The sequence below is a fragment of the Hemicordylus capensis genome, chromosome 2 (assembly GCF_027244095.1).
Source record: "Hemicordylus capensis ecotype Gifberg chromosome 2, rHemCap1.1.pri, whole genome shotgun sequence".
Lineage (NCBI taxonomy): Eukaryota > Metazoa > Chordata > Lepidosauria > Squamata > Cordylidae > Hemicordylus > Hemicordylus capensis.
In genome coordinates, this window is record NC_069658.1 from 330,274,199 (window position 1) to 330,295,078 (window position 20,880).

General features: G+C 47.6%; 1 protein-coding gene across 2 annotated transcripts in view; it reads left to right on the forward strand.

The window, feature by feature from the left end:
- The first annotated feature begins 2,721 nt into the window (after positions 1 to 2,721).
- Positions 2,722 to 20,880, forward strand: part of RGS14 (regulator of G protein signaling 14) — a 40,714-nt gene continuing 22,555 nt past the window's right edge. The window contains exons 1-9 of one of the 2 annotated variants that reach the window (XM_053297512.1): positions 2,722 to 2,937; positions 5,557 to 5,578; positions 6,010 to 6,164; positions 6,832 to 6,924; positions 7,817 to 7,960; positions 8,179 to 8,328; positions 8,456 to 8,561; positions 9,127 to 9,248; positions 11,625 to 11,828. In XM_053297512.1, the coding sequence (XP_053153487.1) occupies positions 2,893 to 2,937; positions 5,557 to 5,578; positions 6,010 to 6,164; positions 6,832 to 6,924; positions 7,817 to 7,960; positions 8,179 to 8,328; positions 8,456 to 8,561; positions 9,127 to 9,248; positions 11,625 to 11,828 (1,041 nt within the window). In that variant the 5' untranslated portion in view covers positions 2,722 to 2,892. The remainder of the gene's footprint in view (positions 2,938 to 5,556; positions 5,579 to 6,009; positions 6,165 to 6,831; positions 6,925 to 7,816; positions 7,961 to 8,178; positions 8,329 to 8,455; positions 8,562 to 9,126; positions 9,249 to 11,624; positions 11,829 to 20,880) is intronic. The other variant, XM_053297513.1, reaches the window with a different exon arrangement.

The window sequence follows — 20,880 nt, forward strand, 5'->3', positions numbered from 1 at the left end:
GAAAAACCCTAACTGGTTCATTTTCTCTTCAGTTTTTGAACAAGGTGCATTTTGTCCAAAGAGTGCAATTGCAAACATGGAATGTATTAGAAACATATATACTGCTAAAGTCTAATGCATTTCAGCAAAATTGCCTTCATCAAGGGCACAAAAAGATATATCGATGATGGCTCGGAATCCTTCTAACTGTGGTTGGACCTAGTAGATCCTCTGCCATCATCAATATCTCATTTTGTGCCTTGATGAAGGCAATTTTGCTGAAATGTGTATAAATTCCATGTTGTTTCTACCCATTGGAGCCCTATCTCCCACTTTCACCCCCCCCTTGAGCTAATTTTAAGCTATTTTCATTTTGAGCAACAACCCATTTAATTAGATGCACACTGAGAAAGTGGTAGGTATATAATGCACACACATGATCCACAGAGGATCCACATTAACCAACTTAACAGTATGAGAACTAAAGATCATGGACATATGAAAAACATGCCTTGATTGCTGAAGTACTCAAAATGAATGCAGTACATAAGCTAAACACTTGCTGGAACATCAAGCACAAATACTAAGCACTTGCTGAAGTACTATATATAGATACAATACATAGCCAAGTGGGAGAGAACCAGCCACAATCATTGTCGAGCCCTGAAGAATTCAGACAAATTTGTCAGTGAATCTATTTCTGCTGTTTCTTTCTCCAGTTGCACTAAGTGTTCTAGAAGAGCATGCATACTTAGGGATAGGTTTAAAACAGCACATTCAGAAAAAGGACATTTGAGCTCAGAGTATAACCCTTGCTGTTCCATGTATAGATTGCAGCCCTGCCTGCTTATGGAAGCAATGATAAATCAGTATACAAATCAAGTGATGATTACTCAATCTCCGACTCAGGCTTTTCCCAGGTACAACTCAAGATGCTGGTTATTATCTTTAAAGCCCTAAATGACATGAGCCTCAGAAACCTTAAGGACCACCTGCTCCTAACTGAATCTACCCAACTGACTAGGTCAGATGGGAGGGCTTTGCTCTGCATGCCAGCCCCTTTGTCAAGCACATGGGAAAGGGCCATCTCAGTGATTGTCCTCAGGCTGTAGAACTTTCTCTCAGCTGAGATCTGCCTGGTCCTCTCACTCCCAATCTTCTGGAGGAGACTGAAGATTACCCTTTTTATCCAGGCCTCTGGCATATGTAGCCCTCTGTTTTCCTTTTAGTTGACTGTAGCTTTATCTGTTTTATGTTCAGTATGATTTTAGTTGAAATTTTATTATTATGGTTTTCAGTTTGTTGCTCACCACCCTGGGGTCTCAGGATGAAGGGTGATATAGACATGTAAGTAAGTAAGTGAGCTACAGCCTTTCTCAAGGAGTCTGGTATCTATGCTGTTGCAATGGATGATCAGAGCCAGTGGGATGACTTTCGTTTATATATTCATCATCACATGCATTCACTGTTCACCGACTCCCATTCACTATTCCTTGTTCAGGCTTCCAGGTAAGCCTAAGAGGAACAAAGATGATATCTTGAGCCAGTTTCTGTTGGTAGAGTCACAAGTAGCTTTTTGTTTCTTCTTGGAAATTTTTTGTTATAAATGGAGTGCATTTTTCACGACAAGCTGTTGCAGTCTATGGAACTTGAGATCCTTCACCAAACCAACAGTGATATAAAGCAATGATGATATTTTCTACATTACCCTTTTGAGAAATTATGGCTGCATGTAGTCAATTTGATTTATGATTTTTTACAATTTAACCCTGCCCCCGCCCCGCCCCCCACAAGCACTGTTTGCACACCTTGGTATGCAATCCTGAGAATGTTTACAATACAAGAGCCTCCCTTGGGGATTCTCTCCTCCAGCATCACCTGTAGTGCCATCTGTATTGCTGTCCCAGTGGGGAGTAACACTGTTTGCTCTGTGTTCATATGGCATTCTAGTATTTGCAGCATATCCAGCTATGCTCATTCATATTCATAGTTTTGCATCAGATCAGGGATGACCAACTACCATATTCCCTGGGGCCAGTTCATTCTCCATATACTAGCCCGAGCACTGGAACAATCGGGGTCTCTTGGAACTTGCAACGCTCAGTAATATAGTTGGCTTCACTTAACAGGAGGAACAGCATTAGAGTAATGGAATACAGGTCCTCAGAACTAAGGAGAGCATCACATCTGTCGCTACTTGGAGGCCTCGTACCGACATAGTGGCCTTTCCCATGGTCTGCTTCGACTTTCTGCCAGCAGGCTCTGTAGTTAGTAGCTGTTTCTTTTCCTGCATTGCTTGAGTAGTGATAAAATGATACAAAGTTCCAACGCCTGATGACTTCCATGGTTTTCTATCACAGTTTTACTTTTCAGGAACTGAAGCCGAGGCCTAGGCAGAAGCCTAGACACACCATGTCCCTGCCAAGAGCTGCTGTCTTCAGGTTCTTCCTCCTTCTGCAGCGCTTCTGCTTGAACGTGCCCTGTTGCCTTGCTTGCATCTGCTCCGTTCCTGCCTCTGGGGGCTCCTTGTTAGGGATGCCAGTAAATGTATTTGCCTTCAGCTCATAATGGTGACTGCTTTTTATCAGGAAACAGACTGGAAATGCTGTGCCTCGGCCTTGGACAGTGTAGAGAGACCTGGGCCGTAGGTGTCTGTGGAGCTGTGCTCTTAGAAGGAGGGAGTCTTTCTTCCAAACCCCATTTTGAGCTGTGGTTTTGGTTTCCATAGTGACACTTCCTGTGGTAGAGAAAAGAGGTAGTGAGTGCTGCACTGTGAGCGTGGCAGGCGACCGCACTCCTTCTTTCTCTCCCTGCCGGGGATGCTCTGAGGGCTGTGCTGAAGCCTTAGGGAGGGGCTTCTCCTCGGCTGATGGTCCTGGGTTTAAGGGACTACTTGTGGCTGCAGTACGAGGCATGCTGGGAAAACCCAAATACCTGAGCGTCCAAAATGGCCGAATGGTGAGTGAGTACCCTTCAGCTGCTACTGGGGGGTTGTCTGGATCAGAGGCCACAGCTTAGAATCTGAGACAGTTTGCGGGCAAGATTCTTTCGGCTTCCTCTGACCATAGAAAAGGATGCTTCTAGGAAGCAGCCTTCTCAAGGTCTGATCTTGATCATTGGGAGGATAGGTTAGGATGGTTGCTTGTCCAGGGAAAGTACCAGTCAGCAGCTTTCTCCTTGCAGAGCCCGCCCTCTGGGCCAGCTGCAAGTTTCAGGGTGTCTTTCCCTTTCTTGGATCACTGAGATCTAGGGAGATGGGTGGGTAGCTCTAACATGGCAGGAGTGGAGAGGAGGATGGAATATACTATGAGAGAAAAACGGCCGCTCAGTTTCTTTCAGCTTTGTAACATTTAACCTGTTTATCCCTTTGTAACTTGTGTGAGTACGAGCACTCCCTTCATGGCTGGTCTGTGTAGTCCTACCGCCCCTCCCTTCCACAGGGCTGGGTTGTTGTTTTTTGGTCACATTGAGCATGAGGTTTCTGAGACCTGTGAAATCACAGTGCCTTTCAGAGGCTCTAGCTTGTGATCTGCCGGCAGCACAGAAGAGCAGTGCTGGCATGAGAGCTTCTGATGCAGTGTTGCACAACTAAGCATGACTGGCAGCCACAAAAGGCAAGGAAGGGCTGTAATTCGATTAGATCGACTGACAGAACTGGGTGGGGTGGGGGTGGGGAAGCCTCACTGGTGAACAAAAGAAAAGCAAAAAGTGTTAGATTTGTGGTAACGGGCAGATATCAGTTCGGTGAACCTTGTTGTGAAATAGCAGAACTCTGCAGGTACCAGGGAAAAACTATTGTCAGCTGATCTCAGAAGTCTGATGGGTTGCTTGGAAAGAGGGCAATGGCCTTTAGTTGCACTCAATGGGAAGAAGCTGAAGACCCAGATAACTCCTGTGTGGGAACAACCTGTAGGAGCTGGAGATATCTCTGTGATCTGGTTCATAGACTGATTCCCTTTGACTGTGTTCACATATGAAGTCCTGTCCTGTAGTGTAGTGCTAATCATAATATAAATTTCGGATAGAAACCGCTGAGACTATAGCCCTGTTCAGACTTCATGTTGCACATGCATGCAGGTGTCTGTACACATGTACATGTGTTCATTTTAAAAGTGAACCTGGGTATAGATCCTTCAAATGCATGGTGCAGACTGGAAGTGAATTACTGTATTGAGTTGAACATAACATGCTTTACTCTGTGCACATATAGATTTGTATGTGCATACACTGTACACAGATTAAATGTGTATTGAACACTATGAGGCAAGTCACACGGGCAGTGTGCTGCGCCGAAAGGAGGTCTGCGGGGAGAGTGGGCTTAGCCCACTCTCCCCACAGACAATCCAAAGGCAGCCCTGGGCAGCCAGATCGGCCGCCCACACGACTGCCGGTTCCATCATGGAGCTGGCGGGGGCTGCGGGGATCGGGGGCCGTGCAGCCCTCAGAAGCTCCAGGATGCCCCGTGCGAGCACGTGGGGCATCCCAGAGAGACCCCCAAGCCCGGGAGGCTGCTTGCATCCTCCTGGCAGGGGTCTCCTCGTGTGCTGCCATGGCACGGAGCCTTGCTGTGGCAGCACACGGCCAAAAAGATGAGGTTAATGGAGCATTCGCTCAGTTAACCTCGTCTAAGGGGAAGGGTGTTTATGGAGGTTTGCTGTTGGTAGCCGCATGGCTCCCGTTTGCAGCACACGATCGGCCAAAAGTGGGCTAGGCTTCTTTAGCCTGCTTTTGGCCGATCGTGAGAATAGCCTCAATGTGTGAATAGGGCTTATGTGCCTTGAAAATTTCCCCTGCCATGTAGCATTAGGTCAGATCCAGTTCTAGTTGGGTTGAGCCAGCTGGCATTAGAAGGACCAATTTGGTCTGATGCCCCATCATCCTCTTTGGAGTATAGCCCTTTTGTACTATCATTATACAAAGGATAATTTTGAACTATGGATACCATTCACCCTAATTCCACCTGAGAAGGACCTGGGAGTGTTTGCTAAGCAAAATCTGTGACTTACTTTCCTCAAAGGCAGTTGAGTCCAGGCACTGACCCTATTCTTTCTAAAGACACCAGTGTTTAAATTATTACCCTTGCAGGAGGTGCTGACTACAGTAGACCTCTATAAGCATGTGAGGATGGGGTGAGGCACAGATTGGCGCGAGTGCAGAAGCTGACATCTTTGTGAACTGAGATTGTTTCCTTGCGCCAGGATCTGGGGTTAGCCAAACTGGCTTATGGAGGAATATGACATTGGCAGACTGGGCTCAATCACATCACCTTAAACATGGGTTGTATGAATGCAAAGAGCAAGGTAGGAGGAGGGGAGAGTGATCATGTGGGAGCCAGGAGCTGGGTAGGACAGGCACTGCCAACCCACATTCTCTCCCCAACCTTTTACCAAGGGTGGATGAAAGGCCATCCTACCCAGCTCCGCCTCACTTCTGCCCTTGACTGCTGATCAGGAGCACCCTGATGGCTTTCCTGCCCTGGCTTGGGAGCTCCTCCTATCCACTGCCTCTGTTCTAGGTACTGCAGGGTTCTCTCCCCTCCCAAAGAATCCTTTGACCACTCTCATCCTTCTCTTGCAGGGCCTGGCTGTGTCAGATGGGGGTAAGTAGAGCTTACTCTGTCTTGGGGAGTGGTATTGGAAACCTGGGGTCAAAGGCCTGATGGCATCAAGACTGTCTGTCTAACAGGAGATGTGGAGGTGACGGACCTAACAAGAACAGGAATACCTGCATGCTGCACAACTGAAGCTGACACTCTGAATGACATAAAACAACTTTCAGCTACCCCACTCTTAGCTGGTGAAACCATTTTACCCCAAATATTCAAGGATATTTGATTAGACTGGGAACTTAGGACACAGGTTGGCCCCCTCCAGTCCCAAGACTGAGAAGTATGATCTGCTGCACAAAGAAACCAGAGTCTTGGGCATTGCCAAGTTAGGCAGACCTTAACTCAGAGTGTCACTCTAGCACCTGGGAAGGATCTGAAATATCTCTCTTGGGAAGGATCTGAAGTATCTCTTTGTTTCATAGAGATAAACAGCTCTGGGATTCGGGGTAGTGATAACAGTGTGGACAGCCTGCCAAGCACGCAGAGTGTCACTCATTCCTTGGGGCAATCCGTAGCCCGCTGGGCTGAGTCCTTTGAAACGCTGCTGCAGGACCGACTTGGTGTTGCCTACTTCACTGTGAGTGCCATACCACACTACTGTTTGTCTTGACCTCCCTCAAATACGTTAGTCACCTTGTATAGGAGTGCTTTAGCTACCTCTTTCTATTATGGCATTTAAATGGAGTTTATTGATGATGGCTGTCTGACTAGAATGGCACCTCCTCCTCTCTACTTTCCAGTCCTTCTCGACTTAGCTAGATGGCAACCAGTCCAACAATTTATTTAGGACTGCTCTCTAGGCTCCAGCCACAACCACGGGTCTGCTGAATCCTGGTTTTTATATCTAACCCACTGGTTCAATTGCCTAGTTATCCTGCTGTGTAAGCAATTATCAGACCTGACTGAATGTTGCCTGGTCTCTTCCTTGGCCAAACCAAAACTCCAAACTAGTAAAGTTTTGGGACATTTTATCTATCTATCTATCTATCTATCTATTTTTACATTTTATATCCCGCTCTTCCTCCAAGGAGCCCAGAGTAGTGTACTATACGCTTAGGTTTCTCCTCACAACAACAACCCTGTGAAGTAGGTTAGGCCGAGAGAGAAGTGACTGGCCCAGAGTCACCCAGCTAGTTTCATGGCTGAATGGGGATTTGAACTCAGGTCTCCCCGGTCCTAGTCTGGCACTCTAGCCACTACACCACATAGGTGGATAACCTTCACCCCACTTGCCCTCTTTCCAGGAATTCCTGAAGAAGGAGTTTAGTGCTGAGAATGTCTATTTCTGGCAAGCATGTGAACGGTTCCAGCAGATCCCAGCTAGCAGCACCCAACAGGTAAGATGACTGGCAGTGTAGACCAAGCAGGAAAAATTCAAATTCTAGAAGATTAAATAAACGCATATTCTGTACTCAGAAAAAAATATTATCTAAGTTTTAGGTCAATTTGCTTCTAATGTGTCCTGAACATAGTATTCAAACATTTTTAAATCATGAGGTTTAGAAATGATGATTTATAAAATGAAGTCTGAGATTCTTTGGAATCCAAATTCTGTGCAAGGTTTGAGACTGCATGTAATTCGTTTGTCAATTATATGAACAGACATTGTCCTGGTTGTGAGGAAGGGTGACACATGACAGGCCAGGAAGTGCTAGAATGGACCACACAGAACAGGACAACTCTGTATACAGGCTACTAGATAGAGAAAGAGATGATAGAGATATTATGAGGAGATAATCAAGATCAGCAAAAAGTGGGCCAAGGGAGCCTAGCCCACTTTTTGCTGATCGTCTGCTGCCACGGGCGCTGCACGGCTCCAGCAGAAAACCCTCCTCATGCCCCGTCCCCTTAGCCAAGGTTAGCAGAGCGAGCGGAGACCTGCCTCTTTATCTAGTATTGCTTATACACTTTCAAACCTTCCTGCACAGCCATAAAAGCTAGAAACCTGTTTTTAAAAAACAAAACAAAACAAAACAAAAAGTGGGGGTGGAGATGAGATTCTTAGAATGCTGAATTCTGTACCCAAATGCCACACTTTCTTGATAGTTGCTTAGAACCATGTAATACACACAGTACTATGGGATGAATACAGGGACCACACTGATCTTCTCTGGCATCCTAGCCTTAAAACAGAGAGTACAGGACAGAAATGGCTGCTGCACTGGGGGGAGTTTTGACTTCTTGTCTACAGTGATCCCATGACTCTCATCCTGCATGTTTTCTCCATAGCTGACCCAGGAGGCTAGAAGGATCTACGATGAGTTCCTATCCAGCCATTCAGTGAGCCCAGTCAACATTGACCGGCAGGCCTGGATCGGTGAAGAGATGCTGTCTACTCCCACCCCTGACATGTTTAATGTCCAACAACTCCAGGTGAGAACAGCTCACCACAGCTAAGAAAGGACCCATCAGGAACAGAGCACCAGGGACACCATCTGCTCCTCCAATCACTGTTGTTCAGACAGATGCAACAGCTGTCTCCATTGCTCACGTTTAGCTGAAGCCACTTGAGATGCTGAGATCCAAGTGCTGGAGGGTTCTGCTGCGGGAGCAGGGATGGCACTCAACTAACCTCACAATTCTTGCTTCAGATCTTCAACCTGATGAAATTTGACAGCTATGCACGCTTTGTCAAGTCTCCGCTGTATCAGGCATGTGCAAAGGCTGAAGGTCAAGGGCAGCCCTTGCCAGAGTTGAGGCCCCATTCTCGCAGTGGCAGTCCTCCTTCTGACCACTGGAAGGTACAATACTTCTGCCTCCAGCCTGGGAAGCAGTGTGGTGTGAGGAGGGGAAATTAAGGGATGTCCATTCCCCTCTTAATGAGGCCCAGCGTGCCTTGAACTGATGTACTCTCTGTCTTTCCTCTAGAAAACAAAACTAAAGGCAGGGAAGTCACTGCCATTAGGTGTAGAGGAGGCTGGCAATTTCCCCAGAAGTCCTCGGAGATCCTTCCGGAAAGGAGACCGGAGGGGAGGTGAGTCCAAAGTAGGGGCGTAGCAAAGTTGGAGTGGGCCCAGAGACAAGATTTTAAAATGCGCCCCCCCCTCACTGAAGCTCAGCTCATGAAGTGAAGAAATCTTAAATGAGGCTCAAAAGTGGTAACAAAAAGCATAGTAAAATATATATAACCTATGTGCCACAATAGAACATCATCCTAAATTATTTTTTTAAAGGTTTGGTAAATCGTGGACGATGCAAGTCATTTAATGGTACTAGAGAAAGACATGCTGTTCTGGTAGCTCCAGGTCTTCACATTCACATCAATTTCAGAGGATGAACACAACTGAAGGAAGCCTGGGCGGGTGTGCAGCTGGGGGAGTTAGTCATATGACTTGCTTCTGGGGGGCCCCCCAAGGCAGTGGGCCCCTTGATAACTGTCTCCCCTTGCCCTGTTATAGTTATGCCCCTGGTCCAAAGATGAAAGTGGGGAATAGAACCACTGTTCAATTGACTTGGAGCGGAGGGGCCCGCAGGGTGGGTATAATGACCAGGGGTCGGGTACCTTCCGACAACTTGACCTAGCCTGCTGTTTGCCCTAGAGGAGAGAAATGGCAGCGAGGGGCCATCCCTGTGGCGTGAATCCCAAGGCTCTTTGAATTCCTCTGCTAGCCTGGACTTGGGCTTCCTGACATCTTATGCAAACAGCAACTCCCAGACAGAGGTGAGTGCTTCTGGAATTTAGCCTGGAGATTTGGAGCTCTGGCAATGCAGACTGTGCTGCAGCTGCTGCTGCATACCCCATCCAGCCTTGGTCACACTCCTTTCATTCATTGTAATGTGGGCTCTTGGCTCTCGCTTAATGCTGTGCCATGACTGTCGCACAATAGGTCCTATCCGGCCGCACACAATCTATAATGGGCTATGACTGTGCAGTGTGGAGGAGTTCTCTACAATGTGGAATTCTCTGACTGCTGCAGAGAGAATACTGGCTGTGAGCTATTGAGGCAGGCTGATATTTAGCTGCTGCAGTGTTGGCCCTCTCCAATGGACGCCCACTCCTGTTTCAAACTGTTGAAAAGACGTTGCTTATGGTCCAAAAGAGCTCCAGCAGGTGGGGAGGCAGCCCATTACAGCGGCCAATAAAAAGAGAGCGGAGAATGACATTATCTCAGGGCAGGGAGTGCACTGCAGAAAAGAAAGCAAAGAAGAGCTGAGAGTGTACGTGTGTGTTTGTGTTGCTGGTGGGCTTGAGGGGTTAGATGTGTGGGCCATAGGGTTGTTGGCTCTGTATAAAGGTGATTATTTTACTCTCAAGGCCTTTCTCCCAGTGCTTCTCAGGAGCAAAGGAGCTTACTTTTCTCTATTTGTGCCTGTTTCTGAAGGGGTGTGTGTATGTGTAAATGTGCATGTGTGCACAAAGTACTTGGTTTTTGTGTGTGTTTTTTATACTTGATTGAAATCTTTTGTTGTGATAAACATTACAAGTGCATTCCAGAAGGCTGGGTGTATTTGTCTCTAATAATGGCATGTGTGTAAAGAATGGAGTGCTGCAGTCACATTGCCAGCTTCCAACTTCCAATTCCAGGGATAATATATAATGGAACTGTCAGCAGGGAGTGGGAGCAATTGGAGATGCAAGCAAGGAACACTGACAATGCCTGCCTGGGAAACATACAGGGATTTTGCCACCTCATTCTGTGCCATGTGTAGAATTCTTCTGTTTTACACATCATGCAGAATGAGATGGCAAATTCTGGACTATATTACTCAGACTGCAGTAGAGGTCATATATGTGAATGCTCCCACATTTCTTTTAAGAAAAAGCTCCCTTCATGTAGTAAAAATAGCACATCAGGCTAGAGCCCTATTCAGACATTATGCTGTACATGTGTACAAGTGTCTGTACAGATGTACATGGTTTTTTTAATGCAGCCTTTAAAAAGTGAATCTGAATGCAGGCCTCCTCAAATGCAAGGTACATATAGGAAGCATTGTATGTGTGTTGAACTTAATGTGTGAATAATGTGTGCCTACAAAGCTTTGCATGTGTACCCTGCACACAGAATATACATGGCTCTGAACTCAAGTTCATCCAATGAATTTAACTGGCAGTAGATTCCGGACAGACAAAAGAGAACACACAACTCATAATGAATGTATGGAATTTGTTGCCATGTGATGTGGTGATGACCACTGGCTTAGGTGATTTTTGAAAAGAGGATTAGAGCAATTCACAGAGGATATCAGTGGCTGTTTGGCGTGATAGCTACAATGGAACCTGCAGGTTTAGAGGCACTGAATACCCATTGCTTGAGGACCACAGCAAGGGAGGCCTATTGTCTTCACACCCTGCTGTAGATTTCCCAGAAGCATCTGACTGACCATTCCTGGAAACGGGATAACAGATTACATGGATCCTTGGTCTGACCCAACAAAGTTCTTTTTACGTTCCTATGAGAGACACATTATGTTCCTTTTTATGTTCCTTTCCTCCCTTATGAGTCAGGGTTTTTAGAAAAACATTGAGGGATTTATTTACTTATTTAAACACGAGGGAACATTTAAATATAAGTTTACCACTCACTGTCTGGTATTGGTATGATCCAGAATTCCACAACCTCATTCTGCATAATGTACAGAATAGCTCCTAACTTTGTGTATGCTCCTTGAATCTTAAGTACGTGAAACTGATAATATGAATGTGTGACAGAATAATTCTTTTTCAATAAACTGAGTTTTTCCCCCTGTACCTTGAACACAAAGACAAATCTAAATAGGCTTTGAACTGTTTGCAATTTGGCAGAAAATTAAAGGCTCCTATTTGCTTTATACTTGATATTCTCGATGCACAGGGATGGTGGTGGTGTGGAAACCATGTACACCATTATATGTGAATATCATGTGCATGTCTATTTTGTCATAGATAGATATGTTTGGAAGCTGCAGCACACAACAATGTTATGCACTAGTGGTGGCCCCCAATCATAAGAAACCCTGTGATAGAGACTTTGAGCCTAATAGTCCAGCCATACACACAAATGAGGAGCTCAAGGTGTTCTCAAGTGATGGTGAATGTCTCTCTTCCCCCCCCCCCCAGAGCCACAGGAAGAGTCTGACGGGTTCAGAATCTGACAGTCAGAACCAGTCCGTCAAGTACTGTTGTATTTATCTGCCGGATGGGACTGCCTCTCTGGCTCCTGTGCGCCCTGGTCTCTCCATCCAGGACATGCTGGCTGGAATCTGCCAACGTCGCGGCCTCCACCTGCCTGATGTCAAGATCTACCTTGTGGGAAATGAAAAGGTAGGTCCAGCCCACAGAGCAAAGGGGAGAATTATTTGAAATAATGCTATTTCAGGAATTTAAGAGGGAGGAATGGTGTGTGTGTTTGTGCGCGTGTGCCCTCATTCTAGATAACGTTTATACAGCGACACCCGTAATATCTCATAACAGGCAGAATTGCCATACAGTCAGCAAATGTAGCACAGTGACTTCATCTATTAGCTGTGAGTTAGTTGGAAAGTCTCTGGTTGAAATTTCACTGCAGTCACAAGCTTGCTTTTGGCAAGCCAGTGTTTTCTCAGCCTTACACTTACACTATTACACTATAGGGATAGTGGTTGACATATTTTGCAGCAGACTGTACATCCAAGAGGGATACAGGCTCATACTTCCATGTCAGCCAAGAGCCTATTCACGCACTTTCCAAAGGAGGAGGCTGCTCCATACCTCTGCAGCTATGTGTCATTGCAGCTACGACCAACCCCTATAGGAATGATGGGGGTTGGTCTCAGCTGCGATGACGCACCGCCTCTGCCTTCAGAAGGTGTGTTCATGCAGAGGCGTAACTATAGGGGGGGCAGGGGGGGCACGTGCCCCGGGCGCCATCTTTTCTGGTCACATGGGGGGCGCTGCCATGACCAAATTTTTAATTTTTTTTTAATTTTTTGTTAATACAAATGTTTCCTGCTCAGTGCAGCAGCGCTGCAGCAGTCAAGGGAGCGCGTCGGTGCCCCCTTCCCCACGAGCGGTCCCTTCCGCGCTGCCTGCGCCCCCCCCCATTGCTTTGCTGGCGCCTGGTGGCCAGTCAGTGGCCTGGCTTGGCGGCGGCGGGCGCTTGTGAGGAAAAACCTAAGTATAATGTAGTATGTTGGGGGGCGATGGGGGGCGCAGTGGGGGGGCACCATTTCAGTGCTTGCCCCAGGCGCCCTTTTCCCTAGTTACGCCTCTGTGTTCATGGACTCCTGGCTGGCATGAAAGCAGCAGGCTGGCCTCCTTCTTGGATGTGTGGCATGCTGTGCAGTACGTCAGACAGTATTACAGGGCTGCTTTAAGGATGACAGAGGTAATGAATGCAAAGTGCTTTGAATACTCTAAAGTGTTATATAAACGTCAAATGTTATTTTATTATAGGTTGCTAAAGCAAAAGAGCTGCAAAGAAGTTAGAACACTGTAAGGCCCAGGGCTGGGGGCCAGGCCCCCATCAACCCTGGCTCCTTGACTAATCATTTATTGGACCTGTGTGAAGCTTTGGCTAAAGCTGAATACTCTGCACCAGGTGGGGACAACCATTCAGTGCAGTGCTGTGCTTTGCCCAGTGCCAGTAGGGAGAGGATGCCCCTAAGGAAAACGGAGCCCTCTTGGGCCCCTGCATCATCTGGGAAGGTGTGCAGAATGCTATGAAATGTAGCCCTTCCTAGTGCTTTTCTTCCAAAAGATTACTCCATGAGGTCATTCGCACGACCATGCTGGGGAGGGAGGGCCCCCTCACATGATCTTCCTGCCCTTCTGAGCTCTGCCACTCGCCTGACACACGAGCAGTGCCATGGCAGGCGGCAGAGCCGGGCGCCAGAAGAGGAAGTCCTCCAGCATCCCACAATGCACTGCACCAGGAGCGTGGTGCATTCGGGGGTTCCCCCACTGCTGGTCGCTCTTGCCGCCCAGCTTTAATAAGAACATAAGAAGAACATAAGAGCCTTGCTAGATCAGGCCCAAGGCGCATCTAGTCCAGCATCCTGTTTCACACAGTGGCCCACCAGATGCTGCTGGCAGCCACAGGCAGGAGTTGAGGGCATGCCCCCTCTCCTGCTGTTACTCCCCTGAAACTGGTACTCAGAGGCATCCTGCCTTTGAGGCTAGAGATGGCCTATAGCCCTCCAACTAGTAGCTGATGTTAGACCTCTCCTCCATGACGTTATCCAAACCCCTCTTAAGTTATCCAAACCCTGCTTTGTGAAGGCTCAGGCTGCAGGCAGCCTGAGCATTCACATGATGGGGAGTGAGTAGAAGGGGTGCAGTCGCACCCTTCTAACCCACTATTAGCCCTGGTTAAAAAAACAGACTACCCTGTCATGGAGCACCGGGATCAGGACTGATCCCAGCACTTCTCACAACTGGCTGTTCCCAGGCAGGCAGCCCTACCTGGGTATAGCTGGTCATGAGAATGACCTTAATCTCTCTTAAAAGGGCCCTCTCAGCACTGAGAAAAGCGCAGTACTGTGCAGAGGTCAGCAGAGTGGGAAATGGCTCTTGCATTGCTGGGTTTTTTTTGCCAAAGTTGTCCCCGCTTGAAGAATAAGATAACTGAGTATTTGCTACTGGCCTAGCTCTATCCTTTTTTTTATTGCTATACTCCCAGTGAATAAAAATGCCCCACAAAGCAATATCAAAAACAAACACCTTGCTATCACATCTCAACACTGGGACCAACTACATTTCATGATCTTCCACAGGGCTTGTTTTTATGTTGTCTAGTGTCAAGGAAGCCTCTTCCCATGATGGCTTTCCCAACCAGTAAGCTACCTAATGGCGCAGCGGGGAAGTAACTTGCCTAGGGAGCAAGAGGTTGCTGGTTCGAATACCCACTGATATGTTTCCCAGGCTATGGGAAACACCTATATTGGGCAGCAGTAATATAGGAAGATGCTGAAAGGCATCATCTCATACTGCGTGGGAGATGGCAATCGTAATCTCCTCCTGTATTCTACCACAGACAACCACAGGGCTCTGTGGTTGCCAGGAGTCGACACCGACTCGAAGGCACAACTTTAGGGATCTGTATACCAAAACCATGTGGGTGGTGATTACTTCCTTTTGATCTTTGTCCAGCCGGGAAGGAAGGCAACTGTTGGGTGGGAAAGACCTATGCAATTGTTCCTGCCCATCTGGAGGAATCTGTCCGATACAGTGTTCTCTCTAACAGGAATTCCCAGATGTTGACTACAACTCCCATAATGCCCAGCCAAAGGCCATTGCAGCTGAGGATGCTGGGAGTTGTAGTCAACAGCATCTGGGAATCCCGATTAGAGGGAACACTGGTCTGATTATCATATACAGATGCCTTCTGTAGCTATGTGGAACTTTATCATGGGGGAAGTGGATCACAGATTGCTAAGATAATGGGAGAACAAGAGACTCTCAGTTTCTTAGCCTGGAGGCAAGTCCAAGGTCTCACTGCTCTGCTAGAACTCTTTTATTACCACCTGTTCTGGAAATTTGGGATATAGGTACAGGTTAATGGCTTCTTGCATCTCTGTGAATATTAATGCAGGAAAGAACACAGAAGGAAGTTATTTTTAAATCAGATATTCATTTTAGGAAATATAAGTTTTACATTTCCATTACAGCAGCAGGAGAAGCCAATAATGATTTTAGTATCCTGAAAATGCACTTCCATGTTTAAGAGCCACTCTAAAGCCCTATTCAGACATGACATTGTACATGCATACAGGTGCCTGTACATTAAAGTGGCGTGGAAGTGCCCTTTTATATAGTTAAGGCAAGTAGGAAAAAACGATTCTGCCATTATAAACCTCAAAATTGTACGGCTTATAAATATGACATTTGCTGAGCTAATCACCTGAAACTTGGCAGGTGTGATCCACAAGGCAAGATCTAAAAATATGCCCAATTTCAAAGTGATCTGATGAAAATTGCGAAAGGTATAGCAGGTTAAAAACTGCTGAAAATTGACATATTTGTTCTTTTTTGTCCAATCTTTAGACAAGTGTAACATTTATTTATTTCAAATTTGGTGAAAATGACTGATGTACTCTATTCAGATTTGTCTAGGCAGAGTGCCTTTTAGTGGTTTGGTGAAGTTTTGAGCAGCAGTTGAAAAGTTATTAAGGTTTTCCTGCCGCATCAAAGCCTATTGCTAGCAAGTCCTGGAAAAGCTATAAAGAGTGTGGCCAGTTTGACAATGAAGGCAGAACACTGGCACGTTTGCCAGTACTCTGACACTGGCAGCGGGAGCCAGCTACTGGATTCTATTGCAAGTGAAATGCCTATTCCATTAGTAATGGAATGTGAACTCTCAGGGAAGTGCGGGGAGGGAGACCTGGAATGGACAGACGGGGAAAGTTGGGCGGATAGTTAGAAAACTGTGTGTGGTGGGGGAAGCAGTGGTCGTTTGTGGGGGTGTATGGAATGAATTTGAAAATGCTCACACACACAGAAACACACAAACACACGCACACAACCTCACATATATGCAAAAAAAACCCCAAACACACGCATGCAGCACACACATGCAACACAAACACATGTATGTGCATGCAAAACAAAAACAAGCATGCATGCAATACAGACACATGAACACAAACACAAGCACACACACAGAAACATGTGCACGTGAACACACGCATACATGCCTGTGTGGAAACACACGTGCACACTCATGTGCACACACGAACATGCATGCACACATGTACATTCCTGTGGACACACAAACACAAGTGTGAATGTGCAGATATGCAAATGTGCACATGCAGATACGTAGTCATGCATGTGTGCATGTACAGGCACACAAACATGTATGTGTGCACATGTACATGTGTGTGCACATGCAATCACAAGCATAGGCATGGAAAAACACACAGACCAAAGACCAGCATAGGCACACAGAAACACACAAATACTTAGGCAACACACATGCATATCCACAGAAACACAGAAACACACACACACACACAGCTTGTAGATGTCTAGAAGTGAAAAGATATAAGGAATATTAGCTCCAGTCCCTCCCTGTTCTTCAGAGCTTACTTCTGCGTAAGCCTGCCCAGAAACATCCTTTTCTTTCTCCTTCTTCCTCTCTTATCTGTCAGGCAGAGAGTGACTCCCTCACTGAATTACCTCAGTGGACAGTATCCTCCTGCCCACCCCCCACTGTCAGAATGCTGACAGCGAAACTGCACTTGACTTCTGCCATAAGAAGGTCACACTAACTTCAATGGAGTGGGCCACTTTAATTACATCTATTTTATACAAAAAACACAGAGGTAATCTTAGTGAAATTTACCTATTTACCGCCTATTCACAAAGCTCTACTTACCTCACAATTCCCAGCTCACGAATTTATCTTTCCTATCTTCTAGAGACCTTGGCAGTGGGATGGGGGGTGGGAGAGTCTCTGTTTTTGCAGTGGGGAAACTCCATTGGTCAGTGATCTTCACTATTTTTCAAGTGGGGACCACTTTGGCAAAAAAATCTCCAGTGTGAGAGCCATTTCCCACCTCCACACATTGCAATTTTTCCAGTGCTGGGTGGGGGGACTGAAAGAGTTGTACTCACTTACGACTTGCCTTCCATTCACCCACATGGACAACATGAGGCCGTCCATCTTACTCATCTTGAGTTTGGTCCCAAGACCAAGGAAAAGTGCATGGAGGGGAGGTTGTAAGTGAGCACAATTTGTGGCATCGCACAACGTCATTACTCATCGTGTGGTATGTCTGTTAACCCAACAGCCTAGGGTTCCAATTTTCTGGCTTTGTGCAGCTTCAGCCAAAATAAGATAGTCTTAACTCTGATCTTAAACTGGAAGGTTTTCTTTTCTTTTTTTAAACTATCTAATATGCACATATTTTTTGTGTGAATGACTTGCACGCATTATTTTAAAAAGCGAATCTGGGTACAGACTCTCTCAAATGAGGAAGACAGATAGAAAGTATACTGCTGTACATGCATTTAATATAATGTGTGAATAACTGTACATGTGTACAGGTTTATCCCTGCATATCTTGTACACCAATTGTGTGTTGAACATATTGGGTGAATAAAACTATGTCCTCAAGCATCACTTTGAGCCAACCAGTTTTACCCAGTGACAGCTCAAGATCTCTATACACCAGAGGCAGGGCGTCAAATGCTCCCCACCGCCCCTCCCCGCCTTGCTGGTGCACACCCTCCCCCCATTGCCATTTTTTAAAAGTGGGGGATAGGATGGCATCTTGTCATCTTGCTGGAGTTGCAGTAATCTGCTGCCTGAGGCAACTGTCTCACCTTGCTTGATTTTACCCCACAAAGTTAAAAAAAACAAAACAGTTGCCGCATTCATACGTACAAGATAACCACAGTTAATCATGACCAGGTTTATAATTCCTATCTCCAATTCATGCCGTAGACGTAAAGCAAACCGTGCCCAGCCTAACTGGAGTTGGAGGAGAGGGCAGTCCTTCCCTGCTGTTTGGCCTCCCAGCCCGATCCCAGCCAGGCCCGCAGCCAGACTATGGGCAAAGTGTCACTGCGGCTGCGATTGGCTACGCTCTCCAGTGGGGCGTGCTGAGCGCTCTCTTGCATTTCTGGAGCACTCTGCCCACCCTAGGCAGGGGAAGGCCACTGAAAGCCCTTTAAATGCCCTGCAATGCCAGCGTTGCTTTTGCCAGGCATGCTACTGCTGCCCTCTCCCAAGTTACCCTGTACCCTGAAAGCACTATGCAGACTCATATTCCCAGGAGGGCTGGGGGCCTGGCGGGGAGGAGGCATCCCGCTTTCAGGGCTGGAGGGGAGGGGGAAATCAGCACAAGCCAGAATGGGATATGCAGATAGGGAAGGGCAAAGGATGCTGGGGGGCCTGTCACACCCTGGCCAGGGAACATGTCGTATGGAGATCCTGCCACAGCAGTCCAGCCAGACCCATCACAAACCCACTGCAAGCAGCTTGCTGCCCAGTGGGCTCACACTCTCATGAGAGGGCCAGTCTACTGAGGATATGTCTGTGCCTGCTAAAGTGCTCATGACCTGATCCACCCCCTTAACCACCAGGGAATCCAAGGGGGCACTGCTCTAGTGGACCCCTAACTCTCTTTGTTAAAAAAGGGAGGGGCCCACTGCTTCCATCTCTCCAAATCCCTCTGAAGCCTTGCATGCATCCCAGAGGACATCCCCGCACCTCATGTGCACCCCATGTGCACGGCTGTGGGATGGGCCAACGGGACAGTACATTCACTCAAGTTTTAAAATTCCAGTTCTGGTCCATCTGTGTGCCATATACATATAAGTGGGTGCAGGGAATCACAGGAGAGGCTCACCTGACCCCAGGGCAACTGGGTCGCCTATAGGGGCCCCTGGAGATGGCGCACCTGTGCATAGATGTAAATGGCCAGGCAGGGGGTGGTTTCTGAGGCAACTCGGCCACCATCCCCGGGAGCAGGAAAGCAGCCACAGAGATACCCCCGCCCAATGCTTCCCAACACACAGCAACACAGTTCTACTTGGAGCACCCATGGCCTGACACTGTCATGAGCGAGTGTAGTCTGCGTGATCATTTTGTTGCCACATTCATCATCATGCCTTGATGAAGAGTAACCAGTAAACCCTTCCCCCGGGAAAGTGGCTGGGCCCCACTTCCCCACCCTTTCTTTGTAAAAAAACAGAACAGATCCCCCTGGAACCTCCCTAGCCTCTTCCCCTGTGCAGACTTCTATGCACCATCTAGTTGCTCCCTTCTTCCTTGCCCAGGCATGTGCGCAGTGTTGATGGAGGGGTAGACACCAGCACAGAACTTTCCACTAATTCAAAGCTCCTGGGTCCCCATCAGTCCTTGCCCCATATGCAGATCTACAGGTTCAGGGATTGATGGGAGAGGGGAGCCCCCTGATCTCCAGCCACCCCTGGACAGTGGGATGGCTGGGTATATATGTACACACGGATGGGTGGGCAGGCAGTTTCACAGCAGCTTGTCCGTGGTCCCCAAGACACGGAATGTGGTCTCCGGGGTAGCACTCCCCACAGCTGTGTCCCATAAAACATCCTTGCTCTATTCAGAGCACCATGGCCTGACACACGCGTGAGAGAGTTGTTAGATGGAGAAGGGGATCTTTTGCCATCTGGCATCATAGCAAATTTGTCCGGGCAATTCACTTCTCTCCTCTCCAGTCTGATGATGTATCTCATGAGCGGTCTGGGGGTGTTCCCATGGCCTTTCACTCTCATGCCTGGCCGTTGAGCCCTGGTTTGGGTAGCGAGATCCCTGATAAAGGATCTCAAATGACCCAAGACTGAACTTAGTAACCAGCCTTGATCATGAGCAAGCCTTTGGGGGCACGAACCCCCCAAAGGGGGAGAGGCTGGGCCCCCCTTCCCCAACCTTTCTGTGAAAAGAAGAGAACTTTGCTGCTTAGGAATCCCTTCTTGGGGGCTGCCTTTCAAACCCCGCCAATAGCACCTCCACACAAACCATTTGCATGGATGGTGTGGGCAACGGGCTGCGGACCCTTCCGGCGATTCGAAATTCCTGGACCAGGACCAGTGTTGTGGTGTATGTAGATCAGCTGCTGCGGGGAATCTCAGGTGAGGGAGCTGGCATTTTCAATGATCCCCACCAAGCCGCATGTGTGTCCATGGGCAGAGAAAATCATGCATATGTGCTCTGGGGGTGACCCAATTGCCAGAGTGAGTGCTTTTAATTCAGCTGTCCACCAGCCACCGAGACCGGAAAAGGCATTGCTGGGGCACCCTTCCCCAAGGCTTACAAGCAGGGCTTTTCAACTTCGGCCCTCCTGCAGATGTTGGCCTACAACTCCCATAATCCCTAGCTATTGGCCACTGTGGCTGGGGATTATGGAAGTTGTAGTCCAAAAACAGCTGGAAGGCCTAAGTTGAGCAGGCCTGGCTTACAGGGACATAGTATCCTGGCTGGAAGGCTGCAGCCCTCTGGCCCGAATGCGTACCTCTATGGCCTGTCATCAGTCCTGGTCTGTATTGGCAGGTCATTATATAGATGTGACACAAGAGAATTCTGATTGTAACCCAGGATGGTTCTTCTCATGAATGGTACAGCCAATATTGCATGTATGCAACCCAGGGGAAGGGGCTGGGCCCCCCTTCCCCACCCTTTCTGTGTAAAAAAATAGAACTGCTTTTTGTGTGTCCCCCTCCACAGCCATTTGCGCCCCCCCCCAGCGCCGTGATGGGGTGCCCTGCTTGTATTGCCACTTGGAGTGGTGTGCTGGTGAATATACATGCCTGTTGCTCTCTTCTCGAGGAGCAAAACACTGAGTGCACGTCCTGTCATCCCATGCCCTCAACCTGTCGCTTGCCAGCACTGTTCCCTCTAAGGCATGTGCACGTG